Below are 26,890 nucleotides of genomic sequence, written 5' to 3'. Positions count from 1 at the left end.
TAACACTGCCAACATTGCTTGCTGAAACGCAGCCCCAAAATGATCACAGAGGCTCCACTCATGTGTTAAAATGGCTGTACACTGTAAATACAGATTTGCAATTCCCTCATAACCTCCACCACATGTATTAATGACAATATGAACTATAAGCTTCTCATATCTTTATATTTATCTTTACATTAAAGTATTACATTTATTTAATAATATAATATAATATAATATAATATAATATAATATAATATAATATAATATAATATAATATAATATAATATAATATAATATAATACATTTATTATTAAATTATTACCTTTATCTTTACATTAAAATCTGGTGCCACTGAAGCCTCATCAGAAATGGTCTCCAGTAAGTGTGGCTGTCGAGAAACCAATGTTAAGGAAAATAAAGAGGGGGAAAAGGCCGAGGTACGCCACATAGCACAAGAACTGGACTTGAGCAACAGGTCTGATGGAGTGATGAATCCTCCTAGAGACTCATCGTCAACGTTATTGAAGCAGTGTGGGATCATCTGGACTGAGAACTTTACAAAAAGTTTGTCTTTAAGGTGCAGCTTGTAACAAAATTAAAGATCAATGACTAAAAAATAACATTTATGTCTACCTGCTGTTTTTATGGTTTCTCTCTACCAACACACCCAATTCACATAAAATGGATCCAGCAGCTTCTTGTCAACCAATGTATTAATTTCAGTCAGGTGTGTTGGGGCATGGAGACAACAAGAACCAACAGGAAGCCAGCCTTTGCAGACTGGAGTTCGACACCTGTGTTCTAACTCATCCTCATCACCTTTGTCTTCATCAGAATGTGGTGTGCGGACACGGCATGCGATACAGGAACCTATCCTGCTTTGTGTCGGACGGCTCCAGCGATGGTGACGGCAGCCTGGTGGACGAAGAGCTGTGCAGCAGCCTGGAGATGGAGGTCAAAGGAGACAAGCAGATCAGACTGAGAGAGGGCTGCATCCTTCCATGTCCAGGTGATACTTCTGTGGAAGTGGAAAAGTCCTTTTTCATTCAGGATGTTTGATTTTACATCTTACCTGATGGCAGAGGGGAAAATGGTGGGTTTTTTTTATGGTGGGGAGTTGGTTTAGAGAAGGTGGAGGACGCTCTGTTTCTGGGTGTCTTGATTGTAAATGTGTTAATGGATGATGGCATATTTCCTGTGGAATGTCTTATTTGCATCCGCTCTACAGGACAATATATCCAATAGAGCAACCTAATTTACCAAAGTCAATACAAACATCATACTAAACACTAGAATAATACATTAGGAAAGCAATACAATTACAAGTAATAGTAACTCACAATAAAAGAGGATGAAATAAAACAGAAAAAGAAGTCAACAACTCAAGTTGTGTTAAAAGCCAATGATAAAGATGAGTCTTAAGAGAGGATTTAAAAACAAAAAGATACCCAGTCTCTCTCAGGTGCAGTGGCAGGGCATTTCAAAGTTTGGGGCTAAAAACTGAAAGAGAGCGGTCCTCTCTGGATTTTATCTTAGATTTAGGGACAACTAACAGGAGTTAGACCTGAAAGTGTGCATTCACAAGTCACTCTCTGGACCTTTTCATGCATCGTGTCCACTACAGTGGACACCTAATTAAAAGCTGTTTTCTTGTATATTCAAATGCGAGGATGGTATATTTGCAATTTTACCACTTCAGTGGACATTAGAAGAGTCTCCCTACACACTGAAGAATAAACAAATATAGTATAACACTTCAAATGTACATGTAAATACCAACTTTACCTCAGTGATAAACAGGACAAGAAAATGATACTAGTCATTTTTATAGAATATTTATATTATTTAATATGACAATATAATATTTTATGAATATTTCTAGAGAATAGATCAAATAACTAAACTTTAAAAAAAAGTCAAAGGATAAAAATAAAGACAAAAAAGTATCTCTGTATATGTCTGTGGAAGTAAAATATTGCGTGTGAAAACATGTGGAATTGCTTTTTAATGATTCATGCATCACAGGGTTAACACACTACAATCATTTTTTATACATTATCTACTTTCTGAAAGTTTGCTGAGATGCACTAGAAAGATTGTTGCGAGAATGCAAATTTCCACATCGATCAATCCAGACCTCCTGCAGACGTTTCCAACCAGGTGATCCAGAAATGAGAAGACAGTGAGTCAGTATGAGGATATAGCAGTTAGCTTACTGGGAACCTGACTGCAAATTTATGTTGTTTTTGATTCACATGTCAGCATTAATACGTTGAAATAAACGTAGCATCCACATCAACACAAAAAAACAGGGACCATGCTGTTGTACGCAGATTTCCACACAGCGCACCTTTCCCATCATGTCCTTTCTCCTTTAGACAGATGCGCAGCTGCAACCCCTCCCCACACTTCCAGCTGTGAGAGCACATCCCCAGCAGCAAATCTCCAGCTGTGAAGAGCATGTATGAACAGCAACTCAGAAAAAAGTCAGGATGTGATTGTCTGCACAGTTTCCTGCAAATTCCCAGTGTTCACAAAATAATCTTCACGAAGGTTTTACTCTACTTTGTGCTTTTCAAATTCAACAAGACCCATGTGCAACTCCTACATGGTGCTTTCATTTCAATACAAGATACTATAAACAGTTATCAAATAAGAGCACACACAACTAAAAATACATGAACAATGTATTAAAATAAAAAAATAAAACATAATGAATTAAAACTGCCATAAAAGTCTATAATAATCAAAACCTCACTGGAAATTATAAACAGATTTTGTGTAAATGTGATTGATTTATATTACTATTCAGCTGCTAAAAAAAATACTTCAATCACATGGTAAATTCTCATATTTAGCAGGATCTGCTGTCAAATGGAAGTAGAAGTTTAGCTGAAGGCAGAATAAATGTCCTGCTTTGTGGCTGATGCTCAGTAAAACCACGATGTTTGGAAATGGTGATAAGTAACAAAGCAGAAGTCTTTCATTAAGATTTGAAAAATCCCAGATTTTATCACACACAGGTGCTCATAATCAAGTCAACTTGTTTATGATTAGCAAGAATGCATCTGTAAAAGCACAAATTTGGGCATTTTGCTGGTCTGCAGCATTCAGGTGTGTATAAACTCAGTTTTTTTTTTTTTTTTACATATTCGAGACTAATATAATTTAGTTATTAATAGGTGCAGTGTGTTAAAGCTGCATTACATAAAGTTCTGACCCTCTGACCTTAAAACTCAGATTTCTAACTTGTTTTGATGGCACACTGTCATTCGTCTTGCACATTTCTGGAGCCCTCTTTGCCCTGCGGCAACCCAAAGCTGAAAAACTAAACTTCACATCTTTATTTTCCACCCCAGGGCATAAATTGACAGCTTTATTTTGCTTTGCATAACCACGTCACACATGAGCAACTGGGAGTCAACACTGGCTGTTTTGACTTTACACCATAAGTTATTCAGCAGAGAAAAACAAAACAACAATCAGAAGAAGCAAAGAAAAAAAAAAGAGGAACATGACAAAGAAGAATCAATATCAAGCAGACTTTTACTGGTTGTATGGAGCTCGGAGAAGAGACCAGATGCAAGCTGGATGCTGAGTTACCCGTCAAGGTTAAAAAATCTGTCAACGTTCAGCAGTGCTGCATTAAATTTAAAACGGAACATTTTTACTTGAACATACTCATGTTAATAAGCCGATCGATTAGACAAATGTCATAAGTGTTTAATTCTGCCCAGTATATAAATAATATAAATATAAATCTGTACAGTGAGCACTGAGTCAGCTAAACTTCACAAAAACGAATCTTGATGTTCCTCATACAAAGATTGAAAATGGTAAATAATTACTGTCTTGCAAGACAGATGCAGAATCAGCATAGTTACCAGGACAAACATGTGTAAAAAGTTCAGTTGTGCTTCTTAAAGTGCAGAGCTTGCATGGGGTTGTATTTATTCACATGAAGCCAGAAAACCAACCTAACTAATGTTTCTTGGTAATCTATGCGAGCGCATGACCCGAATTCAGGCCCCTAAACGGCCCTGAATCCAGATTCAGGTATGGATTCCTTCTGTCAGTGGTCTCAGAGAAGTAATTACTGCTGCCTGTAAATCTTGGTACGTTGATAAAAATGTTGCAGCATAGCTTCTGTTTGCAAAGTTGCATCTGAAAAACTCACAAGACAAACCACAGATAAGAGCATACTGGGGCTATTTGGTAAAAAACACACATTGCCACATCTGGAAAAAACCAAACACAACATATCAGCATTAATGCCTCATAGCGACTGTCAAGCCGATCATTTGGGTTTGTTTTGCAGCCACAGGATCTGAAATATTTACAGTCAACCATGATCTCTGGATACCAAACTGTTGTAGTGGAATTTGAGGCCATCTGTCTGACAGCTAAAGCTCGGCTGAAACTGGGTCATGCAATAGGACGATAATCCCAAACACAGCAGCAAATCTACAACAGAACGACTGAAAAAGGTCAATTAAGGTGTTATATGGTCCAGTCCAGACCAGAGCTGGATTTAAATGCTTCACCGGGACCCTCAGAGTCAAAACGAAAGCTTAAAACCTCGATGAACTAAAGCAGAGCTGGAAAGAAAAGTGGACCAAAATTCTTCCACAACAGAGTGCAAGTCAGAAAAATAATTGCTTCAAGTCGTTGCTGCTGAAGGTGGTTCAACCAGCTGACAAATCACAAAGTGAACTTAGATTTTCACACACTCCTTTCTGCATTTTGACTTATTTTTTGCTCAGTAATTGATGCCATGATGTAATATATCTTGTGTCGTTTATCTGAGGTTGTCTCCACCTCCTTTTTAGGCCTGATCTACTTTCCTGCAGAACTATGTATTTGTTGTTGTTTTTTTTCTACTTACTCCCAGTTTTCATCACATTCTCCCACTCAACTGTTTATGAATCATCTGACGTTTCAGTCACAAACACAGCTTGTCATCTCGTGCATGGAAAGTGTGAAACACACTGTGGTTTTCACTACACCAGCAGTCAGATTATTTCTCACAGGCATCCCAGCAGTCAACACTGCTTGCAAGTCGAATCATCCAGCCAAGCCAGGAGCACCGCTGTCAGTCGCTGTTGTCTGTTTTATGTGGGACGCACCGGCTGCTTGGACCACCTGCTCCTCCAGTGAAACAGACTGAGAAGTGAATTTAGATGCAAGCTTTGACCCCTGCAAGTCAATTGACTGAATTGACATTAGTGCAGCAAAGAAACACAGAAGCAGGTGATATAAAAGAAAAACACACAAATACATATAAAGTGAACTGAATAGGGGTTGCAATCAATAATCTGTGTGGGCGAGATAACGAAACCCTTCGGACTTAAGAGAAAAAACAAAAACAAGTGCACTGAAAAAAGAATTATAATGTTGATTTTTATGTATTTATTCCCCTCACATATGACTGAAGATGCTGATTAGGAGGAGAGCAGATTAATTTATCAGCGCTGATGATAAGCATGGCTCATGTGAGACAAGGTCCAGTGCACAAGGCAGTTAATGAGGCATTTCACACACAAAGTCAAGTGGAAGTGACTTACATGCTGTTTCAGGAGTGTGAACAACCAGAAATTGACATCTTTGACATGTGCGAGAAGCTACGGAGCTAATTAAAGCTAACCTGAGAACACGGCCAGGCTGAGAGCTTCTGTTTTGTTTCATTTAGATGAAAATCTTCGTCACGTTCAAACAAATATCCATCCTTCCTGGCTGCAGCCAGAACTGTTTATCAATACGGAGCTGGAAATTTGAATTGAAAGCATTATTACTTTTAGAAATAATACAATATGAAGGTAGTAGATAATAGGAAGGGTACCAGGATCGACCTCTGAGGCATACCCTCTGTTGTGTAAATGGATGTGAGAAATGGCAGCTTTAGTTGCATTGTGTTTGAGTAAACATGACATGTAATTAAACTAATTTTGGATTAAGAATATCATGGTTATAAGATTTTGCTGGTACAGATATTATCAGAGAATTAATGTGGATATTAAGATTAGCATGATTATAATGCTGAACGGGTGTGTGGTGGTTTGCATCGCAGCAAGAAGGTGGCCTTTTCGTGTGGATTTAACGTTTTCCCCCTGTGTGTGTGTGTGTGTTTGTGGTGTCTCCAGGTACTCCCACTTCCACCGTCCAAAGACATTGATATTAGGTTAATTCATCGCTATAAATTCTGCCGGATTAGTGTGAGTGTGAATTGGTCTCTCTGTGTGTGGCCCGGGGATGGACTGGCGACCTGTCCAAGATCTACCTCTCGCTACTTCCTGGAACAGGCTCCCATGTAAAATCACATGAACGTCCTCATAGGTCTTCAGGTTTTAAAGTCTTTTGGTGCCAACAGAATAAAATGGTGCAAAAGATTTGAGTCACCATAAACTAGATTTATGGTAGATTTAAAATGAAACAATAATTATTATTACTGTTATTATCACCTTGATAATAATAAATGTATTTTGACATTTACCTTATCACATATGAATTGAGATGTACCAACCACATTTTGTTGCTCCAAATGTCCGAATATCGTGTTTTTTGTTGTTTCCCAAAGATTTAAATCACCTTGTTGAATTTATACCGAGACTAAACGATACAGGGAGTCAGAAACTCTTTCAACATTACACTCCAAAAATGTATTATTATTATTTATTTATTTATGCTTTTCTAGCATCATTTTGTTTAAACAGGCCAAAGAATAAATTCAGATTCCAAAATACAAGGAACTGAGGAGACGTCCCAGGAGGGAATAGCAGGATGTGTCAAATGGGGGCAAATTTTTATTTGTTTTCTGAAGTATACATAACAGTTAGTGAAGCAGACTGATATTAGATGTTCCTTAAACAGAAACAAGGCTGTGTCTCCTGTTTGGAGGATGCTTCCACTGAAGTGTGATCGTGCACACATGGCACATTTTCAGCATGAGTAGCCTCAGTGGGGCGCAAACCTACAAACCTGGCAGTGGTAGTCCACAGCCGACCTGCTCAGCATGACTTTTCTTTTCCTTTTATTCCTGTTTTTTCTCTCTGTGTTCAGGTATCGGCGCAACCTGAATGCTATGCAGGGCGATATATATGGTACAAAGAAAAAATAATATGCATAGAGGCATGATTTTTTTTGGTTACTGCTGTCTGGTTGGCAAAGCTGCAGAACAGTCTGGCAGCTTGACTCCGAGGCGTCCAACCTCCACTGAGGTCACTGCTTCTCTTTGCACACATTTCTGTCTTTAAAGAGAAAGCCCATAACATATTCATTCTACTGCATATTAAACACTTATTTGTTTCAGCTGCCACAGGAAATACAGATTTATTCAAAGTTTTTCCAAAAACTAACTCACTGCTCTCTGTAGTGTTTATTTCCCCTCTATTTCCTCCTCATTACTTTCATATTGCTCTGCAGGTTTAGCTGACTAATGCTTCATGAGAGTGGATTTGGTGCAGTGGCACCTTTTTCTGATTTTCTGACAAAAAGAAAAATAATCTCTCTTATTTAAAACAATACTTTCTTTGATTAAAATGGTTTGGGTTTGTGCTTTTAGTTACTAATAATATACTGGGTTGCTACTGTTGGTTAATATTTTTGTTATTGATATTGTATTGCTCATCAGTGGGATTACATATAAGCTTATGCTTCTACCCACTCCTTTTGAACGTTTTGTCATCTTTTATTTCTATGTTTTGCTTTGTTTTTTGTCTTTTTTTTCTTGTTTTTGTTTTTAGATTTCATTATGTTCAAATCAACTTTTCAATCAAAAAAAAAAAAATCTAAATAAGGAACTATACAGATTTGCTTACTGAAGATGCTCTGCAAGCAGCATTAGCATTCTTACATTTCTAGCATTGTGCAAAGTTTCCTGCAGGTTGCAGAGACTTTATTAATACTTTATGGACTTTTCAGGTTTTATATATTTCTGCAACAAACTAAAGTAACTAAAGTCACTTTAATTATCAGACTCCTTCATTGGCTCAGGTACATTGTTGCAAGTATTAAAACTGGCATATGAAAGTAAAACTTAATTACAATTATAAATAATTATGTCCTAAATAAACAACCTGTAATGGACTGGTGACTTGTCCTGGCTGCACCCTGCCTCTCATGCTAATTGCTGGTATTAGCTGAACTGGATGAACTGGACAAAGTGGTATGGAAAATAATGTAATGTGCAAAATCTACTCAAATTTGATGTATTTTTTCAACAACCTTAACACACTAAAGTCTTCTTAATTATTAAACAGCTTCATCGGCTCGGGTACATAGAAGGAAGTAGATAATAACCTTGTATACAAAAGTAAAAACTAAACAGTTTTAAAATAATTATCAATATAAATACTTGCAGCATCTTTTAGGAAATGTTAGGAGGAAGTATTAAATAAAAAGCTGTAAGATTTGTCCGCTGAGACAGAAATTCAAAAGACCTCAGCAGGAGCCTGTTGGCCACTCTATGACTGACAGGTAGAGCTGCAAGAACGTCAGCTCTCAGCGAAGGAAAAAATCTTTCAGACTGAATTAACACTTCAAAGGTTGGGTCTGGCGAGTTGTTGTCGGCTTGTTGTGATGGGGGCTTGTTGGCTGGAGGGTCCTGACGCAGCTCAGACTACAGGTGAGCTCTGCCCGGCAGCTGCAGGACTCCGTCCATCAGCTCACTGGCTCGCTTCCCAAATCCACGGCATATTGTGAAGCTGCATCCGCCTTGCTGTGCAGCACAAGCAGGACCGAACATGAGCGTTTCTTTCTGGTAAATAGGGCAAATGCAAAACATATGGAATAGGAAGAAATAAGAAGAAAACTGGAGCCGGAGTTTATGATCCAGCATGATAACAGCAGTGTATTTTCACACAGTGCAGCTTAGATATGAAGCTGTTATTTTCAGCGTCAGCAGTCCCTGAAGGGGGGATTATTGTTCCTTACTTCTGCCAAAAGACAAAGCATAAATGCAGCGTTCTTTCAAAAGTGCTGTGTGCTTATTTTGGATCACAACCGGTTGTTCATCATGCAAAGTAAAAATGTTTGTCTTATTTTGACCCACAGCTCATTTAAAAGTACCTCAGTTTTAAATCATCTAAAGAATTACCATGCCGTGTGTTTCCACTGCTGGGCTTCTCATTGTAGCAATTAAAGACAAAAAGAAAAAAGTAAAAAGCTGCTGGTTCCTAAGAAGGAGAGGAGAGAGACTGCCCTAGATAACAAGTCCTTCCAACCCCTTTTGCCAAACTGCAAGAACACTGAAGTATCAAACAGAAATCCAAAGCAGACTGTTTGCAGTCTGAGAGCTTCTGTAGTGATTCAGGGGAAGATCCCAGCACCGTTTGTGGAAGGTCGGTGGATAGCATGGGAATAGCATCTCCACACTTGACCCATGTTGTTTCCACCACTGTTTGATGAGCTGCAGTCAGCGGCTGTGATCAGAAGCAAAACGCCCTTCAGCACAGACTTACACCTTCCTGTTCGAGCAACACTTGAAAGCGTCAGCTGTTGTACGAAATGCAAATACGCGTCTGATTGGACCTTAACATTTCACCCAGAGTAAACTGTTCCCAGCAGCAGATAAATAAAAGCAGTGCTCTGCCAAGACTGAAGATCAGATTTCTGCTGCAGACACCCACTCCAAAGCTGCAATGCAGTCATTTTTGCATACCGTCAAATAAAATATGAGTGAAACCACCAAGGTTCAGATGGAGGTGAGAGATAATGAAAACCTATAAGGATTTATCACAGAACAGAAAGGCTGCAAGTACATAGGATGCAAAAAGAGCATGCAGGGGCTTTTTTCTCAATCATCAGCTCATATTTACATGATATAATGTGCAAAATGGCAATACCTTATGCAAGCTTTACAGCATGTTTTCACTGTTTAAGAGCAGAGCAAGTCTAGGCTGAATTGTAGAAAATAAAATTATACAAAAGACGAGAACTGTAAACAGCTGAGTGGGTGGTAAATCTTATCAGGCCTCTTTTTTATATTTTTTTCCTTCATTGTTCTCCAAATAGCTGCAGCAGTGTGTAACGGTCGTGCTCCAGGATGGCTGCCGTGGCGTTGGTGCTACAGTCTTTAGTGTTGTAATTACACACCTGCTAGTCCCTGAAACTGTTTCCATCCAACCATGTGTTTCTCTGCGAGTTCGAGTTAAAACACTCCAGTTAAACTTCAGATTTGCAACGTCGCCTCCGTAACGTCGAAGGCAAGCCAAATGTTTTACATGTAAAAGGGAAATATTTCTGTTCATTTCCGGTGGTACACATGCAGTTTAGAAAATAGATTTTTTTTTTTTAGGTATTTCTCAATAAATTTAAAGAAAATAGTGAGTGTGTGTGTTCTGATTGTTTTCATTGAATTTTTATGTTCACTCCTTGAACATTTTGAGACAGTTTTATAGACTAAAACAAATGTAAGGCCTGTCAGTCATATCTTATGAGCCACAGGAGGTGTGTGTGCTGGTGTGTTTCTCCACAGAGAATCTGCTCTGAGCCTTTATGTTCTTTGATTCTTTATATTTTCTGTGTTTGGGACATTTGAGCTGCAGCTTTTTGTACTTGTCTGCACCAGCTGATAACTGTGTATCGGTATGAGGATTGTAATGAAATCGCTATCTCTTCACACACATTCAACTCCCCAGAAAAACAGGAAGTCTCGGCTAAAATCATAGCATGGAGAGGAGAACAGAGGTTTGAGTGTTGTTTGCTTTTTCTTTGAGCATCCTTAGTCTGCAGAAAGAAAGAATTGAAGGTTTGCTGCAGGATTCTGAATTGTTTTAAAATGGGTTTAGATTAATCTGTTATTTGCATTTAAATGTCCTGTATTATGACTTTTTTAACTATTTCATCTGGGTGTCAGAGGTCCGACAACATTATGTTCATGTTTTACCCCAAATTCAGCCATGGTCCTTCATTTTAGACATTCCAAAAGTTGTTCAAGTGAGTTCTACTGAGAACTGGCTGCTTCTGTGTCCGAACCTTTAAATGTTCATGAGCGGTGCCTTTCAACGCCAAGGGGGAGAGGTGGGAGGGGGGGTCACAAAGGTAAAGATCTCAGAATCACCTGTTTGAACACACATTGGCTAAAAAAGTCTATTTTTCCTTCTTAACCTTTATAACCAGTCCACGTATAACCAGTTATGAGGACACTTGCAGCTGTTAGAAAACCTTTAGAAAAGTGAATTTTGCATAATATGGGACCTTTAGGACCTGTTAGATTAGCTAAAAAGTCATTTAATCAATTAGTTACCTGTTAAGTATGAAACCCATCAGAAGAATAAAAATTTTCTCCCCAAATGTCATTAATAGGCAACGCAAGGCAAGTTTATTTGTACAGCAAGACAATTCAAAGTGCTTTACGTGAAACATTAAAAGCATTACAGGAAAAAAAAAACAAGATAAAATACAAATAACAAAATCATAATATGATAAATTATATTAAAATAATTAAAAGCAGAAATAATTAAAAGTTACTGTGCAGATGTCATGTATAGGTGCATGAGAAAAGAAATGTTTTTAACCTGGATTTAAAAGTTTCTGTATTTGGTGAAAGTTTAATCTCCACTGGGAGATTATTCCACTTGTTTACAGCTAAATGCCGCTTCTCCATGTTTAGTCTGGACTCTGGTCTGGACTCTGGTCTGGACTCTGGTCTGGACTCTGGTCTGGACTAGTTGACCCGAGTCTTTGGATCGAAGAGCTCTGCTTGGTTTATATTCTCTGAACATATCACAGATATGTATTCTGGTCCACAACCATTCTGGGATTCTGTAAACAATCAGCAGGTTTTGAGATCTATCCTGTGACTGACTTGAAACCAGTGTAAAGATTTTAAAACTGGTGCGATAAATCTAAATAATCTTCTTTTTTCAGCGATAAGACTGGAAAGTAAAGCGCTGCACGTGGAGTTTTTTAACCTTCAGTCACACTAACAGAGCTTTGTCTCTGCTGCAGGTGAATGCTACCTGATGGAGTGGTCCGACTGGAGCTCCTGCATCAGCATCTGTGTCAAAGGAGTCGGCGTCGACTTCGGCTCGGTTCAGGTCCGCTCACGAGCCGTGTTGGCCCAGGAGCCTGAAAACCTGCTGCTGTGTCCGGACCAGATGTGGGAGTCTCAGCCCTGCACCGGTGAGAGAGCACCTGGTCCTGCAGACCAGAAGCTCTGACTAAATATTGGTGTTTGCTCCAATCCAGCAGCTTCATGCTTATTTCATTCCTTCTCTAACCCACATCCTCCTGATCCAAATGGACTATTTGTCCTGGTTGTATGAGTCAGTCTGGTCCGGGTGAGGAGGGGGCTGCCTTTGCATGAGCTGATTCATTTTTATTCTTTTCTACTGTCTTATTAATACTTAACTTTTTACTTCTTTCTTATAAATTTGCAATAATCAATTCTGTTAGATGCAACATCCTTCTTTTTTTTTTCTTGTTTTCCAACCATGAAGATGAAACCTGCTGTGGCTCAGAAAGCTTTTTCTGCATTTACAAGCAGATACAAAAGTTCACATTAACTCCTAGCAAGGATGATTTTGGGGATAGATTGCTATTTAACTGGAGAACCACTTCTCTAATGCTCCTGAGTTAAACAACAATACCTAAAAAAATCCCTTTCTATGTCTCTTGGAACTCTTTTTTTATTTTTTGCGTGGTTATTTTAGCTTTTTTGTGCAAAGCTTTCAGATAAAGAACGGCTCCTGTGCCTAATTTCGTGCCAAATTCAGTTCGAAACAATATTTTAAAGGACAAAATGCCTGAAAAATGTGCTTCTTTAAAACATTGAAGAAACAAAAACTATAAAGCTTCAATAGGTCAACATCAGTGAAGCCACATGGGCTCTGGAGGACCTTGCAAACCAGTTTCATTCAACACAGACTACAGCTACATCTGGAAATGTCGCTAGAAACTGCTTTACATGAGGTGGAAACCATACACACCTGCTTGGTGCAGAAGCAACCTCTGGACATCAGCTCATGTCAGATGGATGCGTGTCTTGTGGTCTAATGAGTCCACATATAAGCTGCTCTGGGGAAAAAGTGTCCTTAGAAGGGTCACACAATGTTCCTGTGAAGTGTCTTTGAGGTTCTTGCTGAGGTTCTCCAGACGATTGTCCTGTGGAAGATGGCATTGTAGGTGTTCGCTCATGTTTGAGCAGCAAAACAGAAAGCGGAACAATCAAAATCTAAAACCAGCCACATTACAGATTGAGAAGAAGCAAAAGTCATCCACTCAGAAAGAAACAAACAACTGATGGATCACTATCAACCAGAATGAAGGTGTTTGTACCTTCTCACACATCTGGGATGCCATCCTCCACCGGACACCAAGTGGTGAATTCACCCTCTGCTGCCTGGGAAACCTAAGAAAGAACCTGCACCGGCAGCGTCTTGTGAGCCTTCTGAGGAAGGTTACAGGAAGTAACCAAAACATGCCAAAGTAAAAGACCAGAGAACTTCATTTCTGTCTTAGAAGAAGGAGCCTTGTTGTGATTTAACCAGAAGACCGTCTGAACGTCCAGGCTGCGACTTCAGAGCTCATTTCTTTGGTATATTCTCAGATATGCCATCAAGATTACGTCTTTTCCCAGGAGGAAAATCGTTGTTTCAGCAGGACAATGTCAGACCTCATTCTGCATGACTTCCAACTGCATGGCTTCATACACACTGTGTGTGTGTGTGTGTGTGTGTGTGTGTGTGTGTGTGTGTGTGTGTGTGTGTGTGTGTGTGTGTGTGTGTGTGTGTGTGTGTGTGTGTGTGCTTGACTAGCCTGCCTGCAGGACAGATCTGTCTCCTATTGAAAATATATGGGGGTTCATGCAGAGAGCAATCAGACAGCAACAACCACTCAAGCATTTTTGGTTTTTTTATGGGTTTTTTTCTTGCTCTCCTACTCCTGACTCGATACGATGGCGGTGAGGTGAAGTCAGTCCCAGGTTGTCAGCGGTTACAGCTTGTCAATGCTTCGGAGGGCTAACACAAAAAGACACTTTCATTCAGGGTCACACCTGCAGGCTTTTCCATCGCCTTCCCATTGGAGGAATCTGGGACACCGACAGAAACCAAAAGCAGGAGCGCGTTAAGTTTGGGGGAGGAAAAATCTGAAGATTTTCTTCACAGTGCAGCTTCACTATTTCCTTCCAGATGCAACCAAAACAACAAAAATGTTCACATCCACTTGGTTTTTCTGATTCTGCACGAGGTCAATTGGTGCTTTCCCAGATAGCAGATCTTAAGACACCCTCCCCCAGTAAAAATCATTTACTGTTGTGATTTTTCGGCTCCCCGGGCACATTAATTACCCATTACTGTAGCTGCAGCGTGGACTGTGAATCACCTCCACCAAAGCCCATCATATATCGTTGCCATGGGCTCTGTCTGCAGAGGTTGTCCACTTCCTCCCCCCTCCTCCCTTTACCCATCCCCGACTCCCTCCAATGCCTCCCACTCCTCCACACCTCCTTCCTTGGCTACTGTACACAGCCCCACAGCAGTTCTCACTGGCCTGACCTGATTTCACAGCATCACTCAAGGCACAGGGGGGAGGAGTAGCCCTGCCAAGACCAGCGGAGGCGGTGGGGGGAAGAGAGCAAAAGGCAGGGGAAGATGGAGGGCGGTGACGGAGAAAGGGCGACTGGGGGAGGAGGGAGGGATTGTTTGTGATGTGAGGCTCGCATGAGAAAAACAAAACGCAAAGCCGTGTCCCAGTTGCACACTTTCCCAGTTTCCTAATTCATACGGTGCTTCGTCTCTACAGCAGGATCATAATGAAAGCAGAGATTCTGCTCGGCTTTCACTTCATTAGAATAAAAGAAGAAAAAAGGAGCTTCTCACAGCTGGAGGAAATAAAAAAAGCATAGATGGTGCTCCAAGAGCTTCAGGGAGATGAAAGTAAAGCCTCGATGAAACACTCATCGTACTATTTTTGGACTTCAGGATGGAAGGATTGAGATATTTTATGGCCATAACAAATCTAAAATAAGCATAAATAATGAACTAACACTCTTTTCTTATTATTAGATGGCCAGAAAAATAAATGCCACACAAATGCCAGCCTAAGATGCTAAACTGTAATGTAAGTTAATGTTAGAAGGCCTTAAAAAGAATCCTCTGTGATGTGACTTCATGATTAACTCAGGCTACCTCCCAAAACCTGCAGTCTTCCTGCAGAAAAGCAGTTCCTGTCATTAAAACTGAAGACTCTTCAGTATGTGTGGACAAGCAGATGTTTGATCCACCTTCTGCAGCAGGTGATGAACAGAAGAGCTTCTTTTTCCTCAACAAAACATCTTTTTCAGGAATAAAGCAGCTTATTCTTCAGAACTTCAGCAGACTCTATCTGCACAGCGATCCAGCTCAGTAAGACCCAGGCCGCCCCCAAAAGATCAGTTTCCTTCATTAGAGCAGGACAGGAGGCTCACGGACATCAGCTGAGCTCTGCGGGGGTTATGGTGGGGGTGTCCTCGCCACCGCTCAGGGCTGGCAGCGTCAAGTCGACCTCCGCTCAAGCTTCCAGTCAACATCCCAGCTACTTCTAGAGCTTGGTTCTTCTAGAGCTGACTCGGCTGCAGGAAGGCTGAACGGATGAGGCCAGTGAGCGTGAGGCGGCAACACGTGCTGAGCTTATTGAACGCCGGCGCAGTGGCTGGAAAGCCCGCTACGAGCAAGTCGAGGCTATTCACTTTTGCAAACTCTCAAACTGCTTGGAATTAAAGGCCTGAAATCTAGGAGGGCGATCAAGAACACTCAGAAGCCACAGAAAGGGCTTCAAGGTGGCTGTGGATCCGTAGTGGGATCTGTGGAACATGACTCCTGGACACAAGGTGGGAACTGATCAACTCCTTCTGTGTATGAAAACTAAGGACCTGAAACACTGTTGTTCACTGATGATGTCTCCAAATAGCTCCAGAAGGTTTATTCAACTCTCAAGCCATCAACCTCTGAAAAAAAAAAGCCCCCCAGTGTGTTTTAGCTGGATCCACATCTGAGCTTTAACTTTTGCCATTCCCTGTTGTTGATTTCCAGTCTGTTTCTGCAAGCTTCCCAGTCCATAAGGCAGCAAAGCATTCCTCAAACAATGGCTTCCACCATCATGCTTCTTTTTGAAGTTTCCACACAGAAAATGTGTTTTTCTCAGCATTAAACACATCCAGATTTACTGAGACAGATTTGCTCTTGTAAAGATTTTATTTGTCTTTTCTCGATGTTTCATGGAAGACTCTGATAACAACAGCCGTAAGAGTTACCAGCAGACCTTATGAAGACACTTAGAGGGATTTAAAACACCTGATTGCTTGCACACATTTCTGAAAAAAAAAAAAGAAAAAAAAGAAAGAGAAAAAAATAATAAAGTTTGGGTTAAATTTATTTCTACAATTACTCCTAAAACCAAATGCAGTTGTTCTAAATCTGACTTATTCAGCAAGACTTTGTTTTATGAGGAGATCATATGTTGGGTTGTACAGATATGTCATATAACCTTCTAATGAAGTCATTTCAATCAGACAGCTGAAATGATTTGGTTGAAGTTTGGCATCACAATATTTTATTTAACAGATGTTCCCATTTACAGACCAGAAAACATTAAGTTACAGTTTCCAACATCTCTAATAACACAGAATATAAAAAGCAGGTTACAGACTAAAATACGAAACAACAAAAACAACAATTCAAGTGTATGCTGTCTAAGCTTCACTCTTTAAATTCCTTTATATCCTGCTGCATCCCGTTCCAAGCTGAATGAGCAGAGGAGGACGCATGTTTTAGCTAAACTGTACGAACTGCGGGAATGCTGAAAGTAATAAAATCCTGCAAGTGTAGGTAGCGAAAGTTCTCTCTAAGTAGCAAGGAGGACGATAAATATCATGGCAGCAGCTCAAAGATGGGTTTGTAAGGGACGTCATTCCAGCGGGAGAGTCTGCAGGTAGATGGTGATGACCAGTTGAGTGAGTGTTTAGTCAGTAATGAATCTCAGTGGTCAGCGTCCTTTTCCCTGCATTAGACATCAAATGTGATCTATTATGGAAGAGAAATCCTCATTTTAATTAATTTATTTGTTTGTTTGTTTGTTCATTCGTTTGTTCGTTCACATTCTATGCTGCTTCTGTACTCCAATTAAGGGTTGCGGAGAGCCTAACCAGACAAAAATCCTGTTTGCACATGTGTTTACCTCAGTTTTCCATCACATTGATGAGAAAAACTCTGACCTGGAGCATCCAGGTGGATGCTGAGGCGATGGAGGGGTGGAAAGCCTGTAGCACATCATGTTGGGGTGCAGCAGTAGCTAGATCGAGGCAGAGAATGAGACAGGAACGCTGCAGCCCAAGTTTTCCTTTCACACACACAAAACCTCTGTGGATGAAACATTAAGGCTACTTTGAGTCTTCAGCACTGTAAAAGCTCAAGGCTCTGAGCTAATCGCTAATTCTGCATGCTAAATTGCTAAATTACCTTCACTATCCCAGTTTAGCACGTAAGCATGCAAATATTTGCAAATTAGCAATTTAGAAAAAAAAAGTGCAAATGAGGATAAAGGGAATGAGCTCTGCAGGGGTTTGGACATAAAGCAGACTGCAGGACAAGCAGAAACAAGCTAACCTGATGATTGGAGTTGATCTAAAGGAACAGGTCTAAGGGTGCAATCACATCAGGATAGTCTCAGTCTCGCTAGACTCAGTCTGACTGGGGACTCAGTGGTGGGGTGTATCCATGCAGACTGAGACTGTGTTCACCCTGCACTTTGGTCAAACGAGCCAAACCATTAGAATAATAAATTCCCGTTTCTGTGATCCGAATTCGTTTTGCACATTCACCTTTCCCCAAACGAAGCGGACTTTCTGAGCAAACGGACGAGGATTCAGATCAAAAAGGCTGATGTGAATGTGCACTAAGCTCCTGTCAGCTTTCAACATCCAGCAGTTCATCCCAAACCTTAAATTTCAATGAACTCAGAGGATCATTGAAGTGAGGAAAAGCTCATAAACAAATCATGAACATGAACAGAATCCAAGGCCTAATCCTTTCTAAGAAAATTACGCTAAAACTTCGACCTGCAGGTCAACTAGAAAGGAAGCTGTACAGAGATAAAGGACCTTTTTCCTGGAGAAATCAGTGATTGGTCATCTAGCCCTTCAACCAGGAGGCCCGTTTCCATTTAGAGAGCTTGATTACTCTCCTTGAAGCAGGACGGATGGGAATGGATGTGTGGTTCGATTAACGGAACTGGAACAGGACCTTAAACGACACGTCATCCATTCTCTTCCTCATAAATGACCTTGTTTTATGCTTTTAAAGGGGGAACCAGCTCTCTGCGTGGCAGCTCTACACTCACTGGTGTGTAAACGTGTGTGATGAAACCACTGTGGTGTAAAAGTGCTGTCCAGCTCAGTTATAATTAGTCATTTTCAGATAATATGGTTTAAAAAAAAAAACCCCATCATCTGTTCGCTTTCTTGGCTCTCTTCTCACATCCTCTCTGCTGAGAAACGTTGCAATCACAGTAGAGCTGCCGCTCGTGAAAGATGGTGGGAAGTCACTGATTCAGTGATAACTTCACACACTGGAAGCAAAGAAAGTAAAAGTGAAAAACATAAAGGATGAAGCTGCTTCAGCCGCAGACATGTGAAAGCAGGAGATGGAGCGGCGGCGGCGAGTGGAGCAGCGATACAGTAGCCCGTGGAGAATAGATCTTCCTTTTGTTCAAGGTTAAATTCTTCATTTACGCTTCTCAACCGGGTGCGCTGCTGATTGGTAACGCAGGACTCCACAGAGAAATGCAGTCATTTACTGCCCTGATGGAGATATTGATAAAGTTATAATGGCATTGATAGAAAGTCATTAAGCAAAAGCTCTTACTGAAGATTAAAACCTGGAACTGGACATCAAGTGACAGCAGCCTATTATAAAACCATAACTTAGCAGCTGCTTTAATAATCCTTCACTCATTTGATTAATGGTTTTCGCTGCAACTCAAGCCGAGCCGCCTTTAAACATGATAATTGTTTCTTATTTTGCCTGCAGGAGGCGAATGCTACGAGTACAAGTGGTTCAGCAGCAGTACTCCAAACTCCACCAGCCCAGATATATGGTGCCAGCGCTCAGACGGGCTCAATGTCACTGGTAAGACAATGGAAGTCTGTACAAGCAGAAAGGCTTTGGCGCTTTTCAAATTAGGTTCATTTAAAGCTGAAATATAACCTTTTATTTGTACATTTACAGTATTTAAACTTCCAAAAGCAAAAGGTTCAGTAATAAATCGAAGAAAGGGAGTTTTTTCCTTCCCACTGTCGCCAGTGTGCTTGCTCAGGATGGGAGCTTGAGAGCTTTAATCAGTTGGTTTCCTTATATAGGCTGCTATGGATTGGCTTTCATTATGTTTTTTTCTTGTCTCTAAAGTGTCTTGAGATGGCATTGCCGTGATTTGACGCTATATAAATAAAGTTGAATTGAACTGAACTGAATTGAAGACAGCAGACATGTTTGGGGCAAATCCAGGCTACTTTTTGCCCCACTGGCAAGTGTCGTGTGGGCCAGATGTGGACCAGATGTCCGTTTCCAGCCTGGTTGGGTTGTAGTAAATCTCTTGTGGGCTACATGTGGTCCAGATGTATGTTATTGACCCGCAGGCCACATGACAACAAGCAGCTGATCCTGCGCATGTTGACTGGAAGCCATCAGCAGCGAGAAGCAGATAAAAGTCGAGTCGAGCCCTAACGTGCGATAGGAAACAGCTTTAGTCTTTTATTAGGGTTTGGAGCCAGAACAGATTAGAAGACACAACCTCACAGTGGTTTGAATAATAAATAGATGGTGTCGCTGAATTTATTCTAAAGTGAGAAACTGCAGCAGCTCTGAGGCTCAACAAGTCTCAACTTCCGCTGGAAGTTAGACGTAGGAGGAAGAGATTTACACAGCATGGAAAACATACCTGGAAATACCTGTACGGCTATTATCTCATGTTTAACTCATAAGGCTGAGTTGACTCACCCATAAATGGTTTAAGAAGCAAACCAGACTGCAGTAAATCCACCGTATTGGGTTTGAGATGAATTTACAGGCTCTGCAACAAAACCATCAGACTTATTCTTGCAGTAACACTTCAGATCAGATCAGAGACACAAAGACAATGCTTATCAAACTTAACATGCTCTATTTGATTCTGTTGTCGCCTGATCTGCAGGTGGTTGTCCTGCGATGAATCCCCCACTGGACAACAGCTCCTGCGACCCTCCCTGCTTCATGCCGAAGTCTTTCTGCAGCGAGGTAAGCTGTGTTCTAGGTGCCAATAAAGCTGAGAACAAAAAGGAACTCTTGCAGGGAAACGCAGGCAACAATAAAAACAAATCTTAGAGAATGAAAAGAGAAGGACCTGAAGCTGAAGGCGCGGGTCGGCCTGATGAATGGCAGCCTGTGCTCTCACGGTGACGCGCCGCAGCTAGAATTCAATCTGAATGCAGCAGGGAATGAAATGATGGCAGCATGAAAATTTCTGTCGTGTCACTCAACTCTGCTGCATAAAGAAATCAATACAATGCATTTACAACAGCTGGTAAATCTCAAAGTTCATCCATTTAATAGCTTTCATTTAAAAGAAATGGACCTCTCGCAACCACAGAAAAAGCGGAGTGGAAATGCTCAGATGTTGGACCTGATAAAGTGGCCGGTGAGGGTTTGTAAGCAATAAGAACAATTAGATCTTGAACGTGGAACAAAGTAGGAATGCTTTTGCAGCTGTTTTTGAGGGCAGTTAGCACATCATGCTGGAAGTGGGGCCACCGTACACTACATACACTACATACACTAACCTGATGAACCATAATGAAACTAAGATTCCTTAATAAAACCATAACAAACCATAACATAACAAAATACATAACCATAATAAAACATAACCATAACAAAACCATAATAAAAGATTATAATAAAAGATAAGTGTTCTCTAGTAGATGTCTGAGTCCATACCTTATCCCAGCTGATATGGACTCAGACCCCATCCTGAACACATTTATCCAAGTCAAGCACCTCACTAATCAGAGATGCAATCAGTCTGTTAAAAGCTTCAAATGTTTCTGTTGTTTCTACAGAAATAAAGTTTTATTTTATTATTAGATTGTCAGTCAGCTTATAGATGAGTGTAATCTTTACAGAGCAGGATCACACCTGATAGAACGACTAAAATAAACTATAAAGCTGTTTTCAAGTCTACATGGATGTGAAATGCTCACCTTGTTCATGATAAAGCTTATTTATGATTATGTGAAATATACTTCAGCTCAGCTGTACCTCCCCGATCTATTAGCTGTGTTTTTTACAGAGAGTCTCATGCAAACATAAGAAACTCACAGTTTCATGGTTGGAAAAGGTATGAAACCGCTTTGATTTATGAAATATTGATAGAAAATTAGATAATAAATATTCTGAGTTTACATTTTCTCATGTCTGGAGGTCTTTTTTGTTTTGGATGGATAATTGGTGCCCCCAACAGTCCAGCGAGCTGCACTCATCCTATAACAGCCATAGATATAAACATATTTTATTTAGCTCATTTTTTTAGATTTATTGCCTGAATATTCAGCTAAAGAAGTAAACATGAACAGTTGAGACAATAACAGTTAATTTTGCGATATAATGTAAAGCCAACAGAGTTCAGGTGGCGGTAAAATGACTTTAGATGTTTCTGAACTCAGATGTTTACCTTAATATGTAAATAATTGTGTTTCTGTGTCTTTATTTATGTTGACTGAGTGATATTAATGTAAACATTCTTTTTATTATTGCTCCGCTGCTGTGATGATTTAATACTTTTGTCCTTAATGTAAATTTTAGTTTCATAATCCATTTTAAGGTGCTTCTATGATTGTCCAGGCACTCCAGAGTCATCCCAAATGTCATCCCTACCAAACTGCAAGTAATCAAATAAATTAGATACATGTTCATTTCTGTGAAATATGTCTGAGGTTTCTGAGGTGGAAATGCAGGCAATGTCAGGAAGGAACTTTGTCCTTGTCCTTCTCTCATTCTCATTGTTAAAGTCCCTTTGGGCAAGGCATTTTCTCCACAAATGCTTCAGTAAAGCCACTGGTTTACTGGTATCTGTGAGGTGAATATGAGCTGAAATAAGATCCAGCATGCCGTTGTGCTTCCAGATTTGTGGAAACTATCAGATAGGGAGGGCATAAGGAGGCTGAACCTGTGATCAAATCCAGCTAAAGTATCAATACCGACATTCAGAGCATCTCCCTGAATCTAAAATGATTCTGCACTGCCCCCTGCAGGCTGGCATCTGCATGTGCGAGGAGGGCTTCACAGAGGTGCTGACATCAGCTGGGCAGCTGGACCAGTGCGCTCCCATCCCGATCCTGGAGATCCCCACTGCAGGGGACAAGAAGGGGGACGTAAAGACCAGCCGTGCCATTAATCCCACACTGCCCACCACCATCCAGCCTGGACGCACCGGGCGAACCTGGTACCTGCAGCCTTACGGACCAGGTTAGACCCCCACACACAGCTGGTCCAGATTAAAACCAGTGTGTTTGTTTGTTTATTACCACTTTTTCAGCTGCTTTCCACAGAGTTTATAAAATATTTAATAAGCATTTAGCTGCTGTCAAGTAAAAACCTTTTATCTTTCTGAATAACATGATTAGAGCAAATAACTACGCCCCAATGCTCATTTCAGAAGCTGCTATTTTTAATTGTCAGGCTGTAGTTATGAAATCATCCAGATGAAAAGAGAAAAGAAAAGAAAATCCAGCAACAGAAACAAGACATAACCCAGTGAGCCAGTGATGTGAGCCGAGGCTTCGCTGATGACAAACTGCATTTAGATTTCTGAAAATCTTCATTTTATCAAGGTTCATAAACAGATTATCTCTAAAACACCTTTTAAAAGTTAAGATTTGCAGGATATGATAGTAAAAATCAAGTCTGGAGCTTTTATTTTTAAACAGTCTTGCTGCCTCGGGTAGGAGCGGAGCTATAGGGGTGGACACGGTGGCACTGGATGGACACCTCGGGTGACTGACAGGTCGCTGGAGGGTGAGGAGGACAGAAAAGTCTTTCCACAACACCAGAAACTTGAAAGTTTCTAGCACAAATCTTGTCCCTAAGCAAGAACAACAACTTATGATATGTAAGGGTATTAATCTGATGTTAGCATGAAACCACCTAGCTGTGATAATTTGCATCTTTGCTAGCACTATATTATCTTTATTAAAATATTCAGGAAACTATGTCATTAATTGTTTTGAGAGAGGATATTTAGGAACTACAGATTAATTCAGTTAATCTAGATTTCCACTCTTCACCTGAAAATAACTGAAGATGTACCTGAATATCCAACTTAGGACTGACTAAGCTAGCTACATGATCCAGTTTAGGTCGGCTAGCAAGGCTGCTAGCTGAGCTTAAAGTAAGCTACGGGATGAAAATGTGGACAATTACATCCTGTAGCTGCATTTTGTTTAGGAAGGTGTAAGAATGAAGAGGAAAAAGAGATATTTCTGACTTTTTAAAATAAAAAAAAAAGATGAAAGACATAGATAAGGCTAGCCCTGGTGTCGGTAGCCTGACAACAAGCAGCTAGCCATTCAAGTCACTGTGTTCAGAAACAAGGATCCAGTCTACAGTAAACCAGAACTGCTGCGAGAAGCAATTGCTTCCCCCTTCTACATACAGCACCGCAAAACACCCAACTTCCTCTCGTGTATAAACATCTAGCTTCATTGCTGCACCATGGGGCAGGGAAAAAAAAGAATTTAAACACCCTTTCTGAGGGCAAACTTAACATTAAGCGAAGAGGTTTTCACCTAACAGCAGCAGAAAAAAAAGCATTGGACATTTTAATGGTGATAGTTAGCGATTAGCATTAGCTTGCACATCACTTTGTGAGAGAAACAGACACCACAAATGTTTACAAATGCAAGTTCTTCTAGAAGCACGGACTTCCTGCTATCAGACGCTGCTACTATCAAGTGTGAAAAGTACCTCTGTAGAGCGTTCACGCTCGTCATGCTCGGCAGCAAAATAAACATTTAGGATGCAAGAGTGCTGAACAGATAGAGCTCTCCGTTCACACACATTAACCCTGAGATTCTGTGCCTTCCAAATGCTTGTTAGTTTCTTAAGCACACTTCTTGCTAACACACTCCCTGCAATCAAAGCGGGATGGAAACAAGGTAATGATTAAAAATGCAGACAGTGATTCACAGCCCGATGTTGGTGCACCAGTTTGCATCCATTAAAGCATCCATGCTTTTTTGCAACCATTTAAATGTACAAGAAAATAAAAACGACAGAGAAGATGAAGATGGTGGCTGCACATTGTAGAGGACTGTAAACAACTTGCACGGGGAAAGTAATCATGGTTAAGATATGAAGCCTCATTGCATTGATGGTTTAACCTTCTCAGTCTACATGGTTATTAGTTATGTAATCAATATCTCAAACAATAAGTGAATGCTGAGTCTGGTGCTAATTTTTAGGAACTTTAACTTTATTTTGTTGACTGATACAAACTCTAATAACAATAAATCTGTAATGAAGTAATGTTGACCTTCCATATTAGCTTTGGAAACATTTCACCAAATTTGCTATATAATTCAATTTTCCCTTGATAAGTATCAGATATTTTTATATGCAAAAATATCTGCAAATATATGCAAAATATATGCAAATATATGCAAAAAAAAAAACACAGCCTGACCTCTTTAACCAGCAGGTTTTAGTTATTAACCTTCTGATGCATGAAAATTTTTTTTTTTTTTTTTTAAGTACCACATATTTTCACATATATTTGACATCTTTAGATATGTAAATACATTTTCCTTTGTCTTTAATCTTATTTCATTTCTTATTTACTTTGTATATTTTATTTGTTCTATACAAATATTTATAAATTACGATATTGTCATATTTATGTAATAGAAATATTCAATAAAAAGTGACCAGTCCTGGTTATCACTGAGGGAAACTTAGTAATTATGTGTATATATGATATTTTATACTATATCTGTCCCTTCTTCAGTATACTGGTTGACTCTCTTAATGTCCACTGAAGTGGAAAGTTTGTAAATATTCCACCCTCGCTTATAAATCTACTAGGAAATAGCTTTTAAATGGGTGTGCACGGTGCTGGATACGGTGCATGAAAGGGTTAAACAAGCTTCATCAGTTTTAATGACTCCTATTTTTTTACAGAAATGCTGATAACATCATTTACTTTATCTCCTATAAAACCCTCCATCGCTCCTCTGATGGCACTTTGCTTCTGAATAAACACCAGCAGAAACTGATTTGGTTGTTGACATGATTGCTATGTGTTGGCGCCATGTTTGCGTGTGAACAGCCACACTGACGAGCCTCCTCTTCCACAGATGGGAAGCTGAAGATGTGGGTGTATGGTGTAGCAGCCGGAGCCTTTGTGCTCCTCATATTCATAGTGTCTATGATATACCTAGCTTGGTGAGTTGAAGAGTTTAATCTCCCCTATTTGTCATCCTCCTCATTCATAAAACCAACCCCCCATTGTCTCGTTCTCTCCCGCCTCCTTTGATTATAAATGCCCCCTCCTTCATGTTTTTGTTTTGTCTTGATTTATTTTTGCCTCCTCCATGCGTTTCCCATGTGAGAGCAGCAGCTACTGTGCCAAGGTGCATCGCTCTCTTAAGGCCCAAGAGTCCAACGCCAATGGGACGGCGATCTTTGTAGGCAACAATTCACATGAGCTGATTTACACCTGTCCCGATTGCCAAGAACTGGCTCAAACCAGCAGCAGCTAATGAGGATGTGGAGGGTTCAGTTCCCCGACACAGCCTCCTCAGTGGTCCACCAGTGGTCCCTAAACCGTCTCTGTGACCTCTCAAAGTGTAGCATGTTCTTCCTGACTCGCTGAGTGAAGGCGCAGGTGAGGACCAACCACCCCCGATGTGCTTCCTTCCTTCTCGTAGAGACTTCGTAGAGCTTTTAGCTCATAGATCTGTTTCACCTCGAATTATTCTTGCCGCTTCAGCTTCCACCTCCCTCTAACAGGCCTCTATGTTGTTAGTTTATTTGCACAGTTCATAACCTTTGTTTTTCTCAGAATTTTGTCAAATATTTTGTAATCGAGAAAGAGAAAATATTGCGGTGGATTGAGGACCTGTTCGTTGTGTAGTTGTCTCTTACTCGCTAATTGCTGGGATGGTCTTCGGCTTCTCCGCAACCTTGAAGTGGACAAAGTGATATAGAAATGAATTAATGTTTATTTATTTACTAACAGCAAATAATCTTTGTTGGATCCTGTAAACAAGAACACACATTTCCTAAACATCTCCAAATGATTCTTAAAGCTCCAATGAAACGCTCTTTTCTATTTCTCATAAACTCCCCAGAGTGACGCCTGAACGATAAACTTTTTTAAATCAAAGCAGCAAATGAAAAACGAATCCATCAAGCCAACAAATCATCCCTTTTTGTTTTTGTATTAAAGTGAAATCAAGCTGGAGACGTGTATTATACCAACACTTATGCACTGAAATTTATTCATGTGGTCTTAAAAAGTTAAAAAGTCAAAGAACCCAATTACAGTTAAAAATCATGCTTTTAATTTCTTCATTTAACAGCATATTAAAATATTCTTGGGGTAACCATGAAACAAGTATTCACAATGCAAAATGTCTCCTTTCATTATGTTATTTATATTCCTTATAGCTATTAGCATATTGTTAGCATTCGCAGTGATTCAACACTTTAATCTGGGTTATTTGGATGTTGTCGAGTTTAACCTGCATGTTTTAAACTAATGTCATAAATAAACAGTCATTTCCCTCATAAAAATGTAATTAAGTAAAACTAAAACGGTTCTACCTCAGAAATGAATTCCTCCAGTCCAGACCTCAGGTTCTGTTCCCCACAAATCTTTCCACACACTGTGCAAATCCTAC

General features: G+C 40.1%; 1 protein-coding gene across 1 annotated transcript in view; it reads left to right on the top strand.

The window, feature by feature from the left end:
- Nucleotides 1-26,890, top strand: part of thsd7ab (thrombospondin, type I, domain containing 7Ab) — a gene marked incomplete at both ends in the record, with an annotated part of 244,564 nt that overhangs the window by 214,140 nt on the left and 3,534 nt on the right. The window contains 6 exons of the mRNA XM_079240505.1: nt 820-994; nt 11,932-12,105; nt 18,990-19,088; nt 20,149-20,231; nt 22,244-22,457; nt 25,343-25,430. Coding sequence (XP_079096631.1) covers nt 820-994; nt 11,932-12,105; nt 18,990-19,088; nt 20,149-20,231; nt 22,244-22,457; nt 25,343-25,430 — 833 coding nt within the window. The remainder of the gene's footprint in view (nt 1-819; nt 995-11,931; nt 12,106-18,989; nt 19,089-20,148; nt 20,232-22,243; nt 22,458-25,342; nt 25,431-26,890) is intronic.

The sequence above is a fragment of the Telmatherina bonti genome (genome assembly GCF_933228915.1).
Source record: "Telmatherina bonti genome assembly, chromosome: 5".
NCBI lineage: Eukaryota > Metazoa > Chordata > Actinopteri > Atheriniformes > Telmatherinidae > Telmatherina > Telmatherina bonti.
Note: the sequence above shows the minus strand (reverse complement) of the source record. Positions and strands in the feature narration are given on the sequence as shown.